The sequence below is a fragment of the Oryza brachyantha genome, chromosome 8 (assembly GCF_000231095.2).
Source record: "Oryza brachyantha chromosome 8, ObraRS2, whole genome shotgun sequence".
Taxonomy (NCBI): domain Eukaryota; kingdom Viridiplantae; phylum Streptophyta; class Magnoliopsida; order Poales; family Poaceae; genus Oryza; species Oryza brachyantha.
The window spans coordinates 1,849,228-1,861,657 of record NC_023170.2 but is presented as its reverse complement, the minus strand read 5'-3'; the positions used below and the strand labels follow the sequence as shown (position 1 = coordinate 1,861,657).

The following is a 12,430-nucleotide window of genomic DNA, read 5'->3' as shown; positions in this document are numbered from 1 at the left end:
TATAGTGTCATCAGAATATATTGTCCACATATTATATTGTCAAACGCAAAATATTGGCTTAGCTCAGCTGGTTAAATTTGTTACTATGGAATCTATGTATATGGTTTAAGTCTCCAACTTATATACTTGTGCTTGCTTACTGCTAGTTATTTTTACAGTGGTAAGTAACATAATTATCGATAATTAATTAGTCTACCTTGGCTTAGTAAATATAAATATATGGGGCAGGTTGTTTGGCTTATTTAGATATATAAAAAGCCAGTGAAAAACTAAACTGCATATTTACAAATAAAAAATAATTTATGAGTAAAAACTTTATAAATGTGTTCTTAGTCATCTAAAAGCCAAAACTAAAAAATAAACTATGATAAAAAAATCACCAAAATTTACTTCAAATTTAAGATTGAAAATTTAAATTTTAGCTTATACGTATTAGTAGAAGCGAAAAGACGAGGCTCATGGTGATCCAGATTCAGTGATGAAACCCATGATAATAAGCCATTTGTGACACTCACTAATTACTTCATAGTTTAAAATTGAAACTATAAAGTCGTGTTGGTGTTTCAAGATGTGAGCTGAGTGCACTGGACTACTGGATCCGTCTTCAATTCCGTCCAGAGTTTCTCGAAGCTGCTTGGGAAAAAATGATTATATTGTTGAACATATATCATATATAGATCATAGGTAGTAGCATATATAGGCTTTGTTGCCTTTTTCCCCTGTTTAATTAGTCGTAACGATAGCTTATCTTTAACTAATTAGTAATTACCACAATAATTTAAAGTTATGATTTTTACGTGTGCAGAAATTAAACTAGACGACAATGTTGTTACACGTAACAGCATGAACACCACAGCAACGAACGTACTACGTATCCGTAACTAATAAATAATTAAGGACGAAATAAATTAACCCAAGTGACACCGTGCACGAATAAATTAACTAAACATTGATGATGATAATAATAACTTAATTACATGCATGTTTGACTAGCAAATGTACGCTAGCTACACATTCATGCATGCTCTCTAATTAATTAATTAATTAATTAAATCATCTATATATAAACATTGTTATCATGAAATTAACTTAACCTGCAGCCTAGCTTGTATGTGATGGATTAATTAGGTGGAGTTGGACTTTAGCGAAGGATTAGTTCGTGTGTCAACATGCAGCTCTCGATCGCATCCATCCATCTCGATCGCCCGTGTCGCTATGAACCGACGATCCAAAGCATGCATATTTCCAAATCTATCTATCTTTAATTTAATATAGTATAACTTAACTTGACTTAATTTCTTCTTTTTATTTCAAAACCAGTAAAAATGCAAGTGCTCGGATACATGTACACATGCACACCCTATTAATGTGAGCACCTTCGAGAGACTGGATTGATATATCTTGAGATTTCACAAATTAAGGTTATCATAAATATCTCATTGTCGATGGATACACAAGTCACCTATCATTAGGAAAATAATTGTTATAAATATGACCCCTCACATTGAGTTAAAGATTTAAGCAATTTTACGGTAGTACGTACCGAAATTTTACGTAAAATTTGGTAATTCCTAGTACCTAAGATACTAGGAAATACCAAATTTATATATAAAAAGTGGTATCTCTCGTACCTTTTTAAGGATTATAAAATTGCTCTAGAGATTTAAACCAACTGCATTTTTCAATGCTTGCTTCCATGGAAAGTGTGTTTTTGTGAAGGGAGTAATTTTGTTTCATTAATTCCCTTCTCCTTTTCACCTTGGAGTTATTGTGTCTTTTCTACTCTAGTGGCTAGTGTTTTCATGATTTTTGTAGAGGTTTCCTTCAGAATGCAGGCATGAATTGGATGATGCATATTTTCAGCGAGCAAAAAAGTTAAGTACACACATAATACGTGACATGCATGACTGTATTATATATCTATATATCACTTGCTTTTCTGAGCTTCTTTCTCTCTTCCTTCCAACATCAAGAGTTTGTTAGGCTTTGAAATGTAGTAGTGGCCATGGCAAGCCGACAATGAACTGTACTAGGGTTCTTTTTCTTTGCAAGAAAAAAAAATGTTTGAAGTTTCAGAACCGACAGTTTGGTGATAAGACCATGGCTGGAAGAGAGTTGAGTCAATGGCACTCACTCTTTTGAAAAAAAAAATTCCCTTTAATTTTTTTTCCTTTTTGTTGTGTTTGTTTTCGGATGAGTAGTCGATCGATGGAGGTGGAAAGGGGGCGATTCGACTGCGACAATGAGAGATTGCATGAGCTTGGGTCACCTTCGAATGCAAGAATTTTGCTAAATATTAGTACGAATTTGTTCATTTCCTATATGATCCAGGAAAAAAAATTCATGCATTCCGAATTAAAGAGGCTACTGGATTTCTAAATAAATCTGTGAGATAGAGTTTCCAAACAGTAGTTGAGAGACACATTCCTAATTTGCAATAGACTGTCAGAACAGATTTTTGCAAATTCATGCAGTTTGTAAGGGTACTTTAGATCACTCTAGTACAGGAGTGGATCTACCACCGGGGCTATGGGGCTTCAGCCCCCTAGCCGATCTGCGCCATTGGAGTCCCTGGCCCTGGCAACAAAATTTCTGTTATTACTGAAAAGAAGGAAGGACTAGAAACAGTTCGCTTTCGTCCAGCCCTTCCTAACATTTATTTTTTCTGGATCCGCTACTGCTCTAGTAGGTGCTTTCTGAAGTTCTGATGGATTCCAAAACAGCTGCAATTTAACTCGAAAAAAGAAAGAAGAAAAAGGCTTGAGAAGGCAAATATGCAATACTTGCTAGGCTGCTGATTTCTGGGTGAAATACCCATGCAATCCTCAAGTTCTTGTCCAAGGATGATCCAAGACTGTCTGCAAAGTACACCACACAAATCCAAGTACATCTATCATCCACAAAAGAATTGCCCAATCTTGCACTTGCAGAACATTTTGGCTGCAGGATACATATACCAAGTACATCTATCATCCACAGAAGATTGTACACCAATCTGATGGCAAGTTATTCTCCTCCTACCATGGCAACCAAGTACAGGAAGCACCAAAGGCTACCAACCCATGAGAGAGGGGTGATCAGGTGCAGAGCCAATTATGCTACAGCCCCCACAACATTCTGTTTTTTTTTTCAGTCACTTTCTCCATTGATAACATGCTCTACCCTCTGCCTGGACCAAATGCAGAGAATCAAACATGCACCAGAACTGCATTCAGGTCGGTATGCACCAACACATTGAATGATCAGCTAAGCACATGCTAGTGCCTCAAACATGTATGATAAAGGACATCAAAGCTGCAAAATATATAGGCTCCACAAGAACTTAACTGGGCAGCCAGAAAAAGGAGACAGGTACGGAATGATCAGAGCGATACAACGATTCGGAGCGCATAGTCTTTAATTCCTTCTTTTATTGGTGTATCACTAATATAATGTTATTGTTTATTTTGTAAACATTCAACAACATAGTTAACTCCCCCCAAAAATTATCAGTCTATATGACTTGAATTACGCCTACTGCATTCTGGGAAGAAATACTGGCCCTGGTTTGTTGGGAGGGTGGGGCAACTGTCAGATCCAGATCCTCATCTGCTGGAGGATCTGCCTTCTTTGGCAATGGCGAAGGCTTGCTATGGGATCTCAAGAATAATGCATTAGTACATGCACTCAGGTTAGCTTGAAATGCTAGAGCATCCATGTTTGCAGTTGCAGGAGTCGGTGAAGATGCCCCTTCAGTAAATCTTGGAATTGGTCTAAACAGCATTGGTGCCCTCAAGAAACCATCCTGAAAAAAAAATGAAGGTTAATTAATCCAATAAGCACAGATAACAATAGGTTGTCACAGTACAAATGTAGCACTTATTCACTTGAAACGTAGCAGAAGAACAAATCTGCATTTCGCAATGAGTTTAAAGAACAAATGCTCAGGCTCTACATACTGACCGTTGACACCATAAACAATAGTACCTGTAATCAACATATGGTGCCACTACCAACTAGGCAACTGCCAAGCAAAGTGCATTAACTAATATAACATGATGTTCTCAGGGCGGTTCCGATAAGAAGGGAGTAGTTGTTATGAAACAAAGTTACAAACTAGTCCCCTATAGTAGAGCTGCTGCTGCAACTCATGCCACCAAATAACTCTGACATTACAAGCTACAATGTCTTTACATGATTCTCATTGCACATATGCTTCAACATGAACAGTAGCTCTACCAAGCCAACTTCCAATTCCAGAATAATTGTATTGGAGCTTGGGACCACTATTATGGAAACAATTATACTGTCGTTTTTTTGGGGAACAGTAACAGTACCAATAGTGCATATTGTTTGAGAACATCATTTTGGATATGTAGTTGTTATATGTTGGGCCAATGTAATAAGCTAGCAATTTTACATGAAATGTGTAGAAAGGTGTGCTTATCCAGTGCAGCCTACCTATTAGATGCTCCAACACTCTGATAAGGAACCATCCAAATTATCGCAAAAGATTCTACAAAAATAAAATTAAGAAAGTAAGGATTAGGGTGATCTAGCGTCCAATAAAATTGCAGGTTTTACTACAGATAGCAGAACAGAGAAATTCAATCAACAATCGCTTTTACTTCTTTATTTAAATACAAGGTTTTTTTCCAGAACAACTTTTTTCCTTCATGATAAGTTCCAATTTGGACTTAACATTTAGTATGTCAACTAACGATTTTGAACCCAATATTATCAGTCTTTGAACTATCTTTGTTGATATAGATGATCCTTTGTACAATGGAGAGATTGGGAGCACTAAAAGCAAATATGCCCTGCAATATCAAGGCCCAATCTGATAAGGAACCCATGCAACTTTTTCCAAAACCGTACCATTTTCTTGACAAAATAACTGTGCCTACTTTGATTTACCTGATTAATTAGCAAAATAACTCATTGAAGTGTGTGGCTTTATGGTTGGTTAATCTGTGCATGTCATAGTTGCAATATGGTATTTAGAAGTCAGTAATCATCCATTTGGAGCAATGCCTAGACCAATAAAAAATGACCAAACTCTTCACGACAAATAACCACTGCATACAGTGCGACATATCTAATACTACTATCTAATATGTAAAATATGTAAAAATGAGAACCAGAAGCATTACCATGTGGTTCATCTTGCTGAGATTGGAATCTAAGTTTGTTGCTTTAAAAGATGGAATTGGAGGAGGAAGGTCTCTTGCAACTTGTGGTGATAGATTAACTGCGCTTGAAGATGAGATTCCTTCCTGAAAATAGGGTTATCATGTCAAATTCAGGACTGAAACCAGAATGTTAAAATGGATAACATGGACTTACCAAAGTGCTATTCTGGAGTTGTTTAGTCATAGCTACCATATCTTCTAGTTTGGGGCAGTTTGATGCTGGTGACTGCAGCTCACAGGTATACTAAGGATTGATTAGAAACAGAATAATGTTCAGATACCAATGCAGGTACTCTGTATGTTGGCAGAACTGCAGAAGGTACAATACCAGGTTATTTGACATCATATCAAAAAGACTTGATCTGCGCTTCTTGTTTGGATTAGTTTGTCTAAGAAAATACTTTTGAGCATGACTAGCCACTTGAGTCGGAGTCCTCGTAGTCACAAAGTTCTTAGATATACCCCTCCAGTCCCCCTTTCCTAGCTTTTCAAGACCAGCAAGAAATGTTCGATGCTCTTCTTCAGTCCAAGGGACAGCTGCATAGTGGAAATAAAGTTATTAACTCCTTAACTGAATTGCAATAGATACAGAAAGGTTTTATGCGCTTAGATACACGTCCCTGTTTATTTTCATCTACAATAAGAGCTTTCTTGAGGTGGCTCTGCAAATGCTTTAGTAAGTAATGCTAGTATATGGCCCCAAAATAAGTGCAAGGCATTATCAGGTTGAAATGCTTTTAATATAAGATGAGAGGGATTGCATGGAAATTTTGGCCACGGTGATGATATCTGCACAGTTTTGACAATCGAAGAACCAACAATAAACAGTACCATAGTTGAAGAATGAAAATTGGACTAAGGTCATACTAGAAGGATTAAATGTGGACTTTTTCCTAAAAAAAATATAAGGTGAAAACTAGCGTAAATGCGTAACAACCAGCAAAAATATCAAGAGAAACCAATGCAGGAAGTCAATAATTTTCACCGGTGGATGCCATTAAGATTTAAGAGAAAAATGATGTCCTAAAAAATCCTGTAGCCTAAACCTAGGATGTATTATAATAAAGTTACAAAGCAGCATTATTCAGGATGGAATGAAACAGGATTGCATGTGTGTGCAATATAAGAACATGGTATCCAACTAACAGAACAAGTATGTGCATGAAGAGAAATTAAACAGTGTCCATGGGAATTTGATTAATTTGTTTGGTTAGCTGTATATGAACAAACCAGCAATCACACACTGAAAAGCATTTACACTTTACAACAGGCAGAACACATCATTGATTTCCCTACAAAAGACAAAGACCTTGTCTTTTCTAACAACAATATAGCTAGAATCCGTACTAGATTTTCACAGTATTACATGGAACAAAAGTCCAACATATCAACAGTTTATCCTTAAGGATGTGACAATGCCAATATGTGTACGCCTTCAACTGCCTTAATGTAACCATAATGTATATCAAACTCAGTCTAGTAAGTGATAACTGTTTTAATCAACCTCTTTCTTGCATGAATAAAGAGCAACCTCACCTGATCCTTATGTGATTAAATTAATGTGCATCAGACAAATACAAACACAAATTCCAACCAGGTATTGTCCAATCAGTTACATATTTCCCAGTCACCCATCAGACTGTACTGCCAATGCAAAATCTAATATGAAAGAAAAAAGAGCCACTAGCATGCATCATGGATCAAGTCCAAAATAAACATTATTCAAACAAAGAGTGGAGGCTATTTACCAATCTAGAAGTACCACTGTAGCAAAAAAGATATTCAATCAACCAACATGCAATGGAGAGCAATTGTAGGCTATATGCCAACACTAGTACAAAACAATGTAAGAAAGCATGATGCATTCAGTGAACAAACATATGTATTATACATTTGCACCACTAATCTGCAAACTCAATCAACCTAAATTAATAGCTTCTACTACTCTAGCACATAGCAAAGAAGGTTCACACATTACACATTCACTGTATTAATGCACAAATAACAGTAAAATGGATGTAAATAATACAAGCTAAGGTACAGGCACAACCACAAACGAAGGGATTAGAGCTTTCTCCATTCGACGAGCAAAGCATTTGTGGCATCACAAACCTATCACCTTGCACACCTAAATCATTGGATTCTGCTACATATGGATGCAATCCTTGATAACTCCCTATCATTGATGCATGCGCGAAAACGAAATAACATCATTTCCGCGTCCAGACAACTCGGGGAAACCGAAAAGAATAATAAAAAAGGCTATGGCTTTCTGCATCCAAGAAATTTCTGTAACCAGCAAGAGACCACTCATCACCAGATCTTTGCGTATTTGTACATTTCTATGAACCAAAGGAGGGAATTTTTAAGCTAAAGGAAATGGAGAGAAGGAAAAGGAATCACCTTTCTTCCTCTCCTGCGCGCGCCGCCGCTTGCCTGACGACTGCAGCAGCCCACCGTCGGACAGGTACCCGTCGCCGGAGCCTCCGGCGTCTCCGGAGGCCGCGGCGGCGGCGAGGTTGCCCATGCTCTTGCACTTGCGCATCGCGTCCTCCCTCACCGCCACCGGCGGCGGGTTCGGCGGGCTCGGATCCCGGTGGTCCGATGGATCAGGCTCCGGCTCCGGCGCCGGCGCGATGGTGACGCCGAAGAGCCGCATCGCGGCGGGGCGCGAATCTTGAGGCATCCTCCCGGCCGCCGGCTCCGACGCGCTGCGCGGTGGCGTTTTATTGGGGAGAAGAAGGCGTCGGAGGGGACGAAGGGACAGCCTCCTATTTTATCTGTCCACTGAAATCTCTTGCAGGATGCCTATTTTCTCTCCATTATTCATTCCTCTTGGCAAATCCCAACACTGCTTCAAATTCATTGAACATTCAATGTCTAAATCTTTCTTTGATTATTGTTATTCATTGTAGTGGCATCCTCTCACATATTTCTTTAGGACATTTATTTTGCGAGATTGCGCTAGTATATTTATGTCCGTAAACAGATGGTTGATTTTGTCAAGGCTCGCAAGCCGTATATTTTTTTATTGATTGCCAGCTAAGTAAATGTTATCATATTATATATATTTTAATGTTATTTCTGTAATATTAGTATTTAATAGTCATCTTATTTTTCATATAAATTTTTAGCTAGATTTTTTCACAATGGTCCCTTCGAGCAACGCCACTCCAAATGTATTCAACAATGAATATCTGAATCTTGGTTGATCATTTCTATTCATTGTAGTGGTATGGCATACTTCTATCACGTGTTTCTTAGCACGTTTATTTATTTTATGTAGTTGTGTCCGGCATTTATGTTTATAGACACTGCTACAAAGACTGTCATAACAAAATCAATTCGATATTATATCAAATTATTATCAAGATTGTAAGAGACTGTCAATTTGGACGAGACTCTCACATGGCAGATTTTTGTTTATTTGTCAAATAAATTTCTAGCATGATGCCTATTTTTTTTACTTCATCATTCCTTTTAGAAACAATGCTCAAATATATTGAACAATGAATATGTATATCGCTCTTGATCATTTTTATTTATTACAGCGGCATCCTTATGTGGTATATTTATTTTACAAAGCGTGCTCAGCCTTTTTATTCATGCACAGACGGTTGATTTTGTCGATACTTGCAAGTTGTATATTTTTCCTTGTTTGCCAAATAAATTTCTAGAAGGGTCTCTATTGTCCTCCATCATTTATTTTAAGTACATTGCTTCAATTCTATTGAAGAATGAGTATGTATATCTTTCTTGATCATCTTTTATCTATTGTGATGGCACCCCTGAATATATTTATTCTACGAAGCTGTGCTCAATATCTTTATACCTATAGACAGACTGTAGTTTTTGTCGAGACGTGCCATTTGTATATTTTTGTTCATTTGACAAATAAATTTCTTACAAGGTGACTATTTTCCTCTATTAATCCTTTTAGGTACACATTGCTTCAAAACTATTGAACCAATAAGTATGGACATACATTTCTTGATCACTTTTATTCATTGTAGTGGCATCCTCCCATCGCATGTTTTTTAGTATATTTATTTTATGAAGTTGTGCTCCTCGTCTTTATATTTATATATAGCCAGGCTATCAATTTTGTTGAGACTAGGAAGTTGTATAATTTTGTTTATGGTCTATCAGCTAAGAATGTGTTGTGCCATTTTATTTTTCATATATGTATATCTTTCTTGATAATTTTTCATTCTTATAGTAACATTTGCATGTCACATATTTCATTCTATTTATTTTTACAATTTTTTGCTCACATCTTTACTACTTTTGTAGACATACTATTTGATTTTGTTGAGACTCACTAGTTGTAGTTTTTTTACTCACTATCAGGTAAGTATTGTCCTATACTATTCATAAATAATGAGTAACATAATATTCTATTACTAATCAGGTTATTTTACATATATCCTCAGTTATATTTCAACAGTAGCATATTTAATGCATAAATATTGTCAACATGTTTGTATTTTTATGTCGAGGCTCCAAATGCTGTTGAACTTGAATAACGCTCTTATGATGAAAATGGTAACATTTTTTCATGAATTATCGCCAATTTACCTTAAAAACCATGTGCAATATATCCATAGCTGCTAAGAAGTTATATTAACTTGTACTACTGTATTCATTTAAATGACGTTGGATGAACTAACCAACATCATTTATTAAACAATGGACGGAGTAGTTTCTTATACGATGCATTAAACTTTAGTTGACTCACATGTCTAATACTATCTCCGTCCCTAAATATTTGATATCGTTTATTTTTTTATACACGTTTAACCATTCGTCTTATTTAAAAAAATTATATAATTATGAATTACTTTTATATCATTTCATTTATTGTTAAGTATACTTTTATATATATATAGCTTTATATATTTTGCAAATTTTTTTAATAAGACGAATGGTCAAACATATATAAAAAAGTCAACGACGTCAAACAGTCAAACATTTAGAGATAGAGAGAGTATAGAGTAGATAAACTTCAAGTATAAACTTTAAAATACATATTCCCCACTTTAAACATGTGGATACCACCATTTTACTGGATGGTCTTCGAAAAAATACATTTTTTTATGTCAAGCTGGTGCTCCAATTAACAGCACAGCCCGTTTAATTTGGAACCTAGCTTTTGCTAAATAAATGAAGTCTTATTAATTGGCACTTCTATGCAAAAAGGTGACATGGTATGTAATAACACTTGAGCCGTAATTTTCTTTTAATCATCACATTATTAAAAATGCCACCGTGGTAATTTTCCCAACCCCACTACTGAGGTTTGTATTTTCGATCGTGTCATTTCACTTTAAACCATGATTTAACTATGATGGCACTACGCTGTCACCAATTAATTCCCCCATATATATAAACCATGTAAATAGTCCATGTATCGTACTACCTGCGGTTCTAAATCTTTGACGTTGAGAATTGAGCGGTGCTCGGTTGGTTAGCCGCACAGGTGCGCGAGTTCGATCTCAACTCTCGTGTCTCACCTGAGGATTTTTTTCACCTCACACGCGTGCGCACTCTAAAATCCTAAGCGTGTGGTAGGGATGTACACGCGTGTGTATGCGTGCGTTGTGGTGTGTTTATGCGCATTCTGAATTGTACTTTAAAAAAAACTTTGACCTTGGTTAATTAACCACGCCAAAAAAAAAAGAGTACGTGGTTGCTGACAAACTGCACCCTATATAGAACAACAAAAATTAATACTTTAATTATATATTATTTATATAACATACATTATACTATCTCTATTTCATGCTATCTCTATTTCATGCTAGTAGATGTTCTGACTATCTATATCTCTATTCCATGCTAGTAGATGTTCAGACTATCTATATATAGCATCTCTAACAATATCTTTATTTTTGGCTCTTCATTTATCCATTTGGCCAACTATCTAAAAGGATCGTTTTTCCATATTTGCTACGCGCTCAAACAACATTTCTATTTACAACTCTCTGGAAGCAATATATGTAGTGATCCCTATGTGGAGTCATGACTGGTAAGGTAATTTTGGCTAGCCAAATTTGGCCAACAGGCACAAGCGGATCCAACTGGGGGCGGCTGGGGCTTGAGCCCCCACTACCCCCGTTAAAGCTATTGAAGCCCCCACGAAGCCCCCTAAAATTTTATGGTAAAGATTAATAGAAAGGGGGGCTGAAACTCGATCTAATTTGTTCAGACCGTCTAATTTCATTGGCTAGATCCGCCACTGACAACATGAAGGATAGTTTGGCCAATCAGATGGCTTGGCCATCTGGTTGGTAAGTCGTTGGAGCTCGATATTTTTCTTATAGTTGTTAAAATTTGGTTTGGAGAAACATGTAACAACCATGATGTTAGAGATTCTTCCATAAATATAGTTAGAGATAAAACATTATAATATGAGCAATTTTACTATCCTTGAGAAGGTATCAGGAGATACTTAGTATCTCTTGGTACTTTAGATACTTATCAAATTTTATATAAAAAACAGTGGTACCTACTTAAGAATAGAAAAAATGCTCTTATAATATAGTCTACTCAAGAATAGGAAAAATGCTCGTACAAATACCCTTCAAGCATTCAGACTGACGTGTTGTTTCCTTGGAAATTGGAGTACGGCAAATTTTGTCCGTGTAAAGCTTCTTCGTCTTTAGCGTACTGTGGGGAGGAAATTTTGTTAGTTTGTACATGCCACATATCACTGTCGTTAGTGTCTTGGATGACTCCGTTTACTTCATGCTTTTGCTACGGTGACAGTTCAGGCCAAGCTTGACAACTCAGGGTTTACTTACGGTTTACCGTTTTGCATGTGAGAACCAATCCCCATCGGTTTATCAAAATCGAGGCAGAGGCAGGTAGAAAAACGATGATTTTTGATGAATTCTTATATGAAAACCAGCTAAAATCGCTAAGTTTTCATCAGCCTATGCCTAGCCGTTTCCAGGATTCAAAAAAACCGTGATTATCGTGATAATCACATGTATTGCCAGGTTTTTGACGATACAGTTCGGCAAAAATTGCCCCAATTCAAAAATTATGAAAGGAATTTGGTAGAAAATTCCAAAAAAAAAATCATGGTGATAGTTATGTTTTTCCTAAACTTAATAGTGAGGAAAATTTTCAAAAACAAGACATGGATCAATTAAAGATTACACCGTTCTTGAGGCCCAATATAGACCAATGAGGAGGAACTTAAAATCGTCGGGATAATCATAGAAAACCATGTTATTATCGTGATCAAAATTGTG

General features: G+C 36.4%; 1 protein-coding gene across 2 annotated transcripts; it reads right to left on the bottom strand.

Annotated features, from left to right (window-relative positions):
- Positions 1-3,393: 3,393 nt before the first annotated feature.
- Positions 3,394-8,030, bottom strand: LOC102709299 (probable transcription factor At5g61620). 2 transcript variants are annotated; one of them, XM_040527140.1, is made up of 5 exons: positions 7,575-8,030; positions 5,500-5,708; positions 5,326-5,415; positions 5,133-5,255; positions 3,394-3,784 (listed from the first exon to the last, which is right to left on the bottom strand). In XM_040527140.1, the coding sequence occupies exons 1-5, from the start codon at positions 7,855-7,857 to the stop codon at positions 3,494-3,496; spliced, it is 996 nt and encodes a 331-aa protein (XP_040383074.1). In that variant the 5' UTR covers positions 7,858-8,030; the 3' UTR covers positions 3,394-3,493. The 2 variants fall into 2 exon arrangements, with proteins under 2 accessions (XP_040383074.1, XP_040383075.1); XM_040527141.1 differs by having other exon boundaries at positions 5,326-5,397.
- Positions 8,031-12,430: the final 4,400 nt, after the last annotated feature.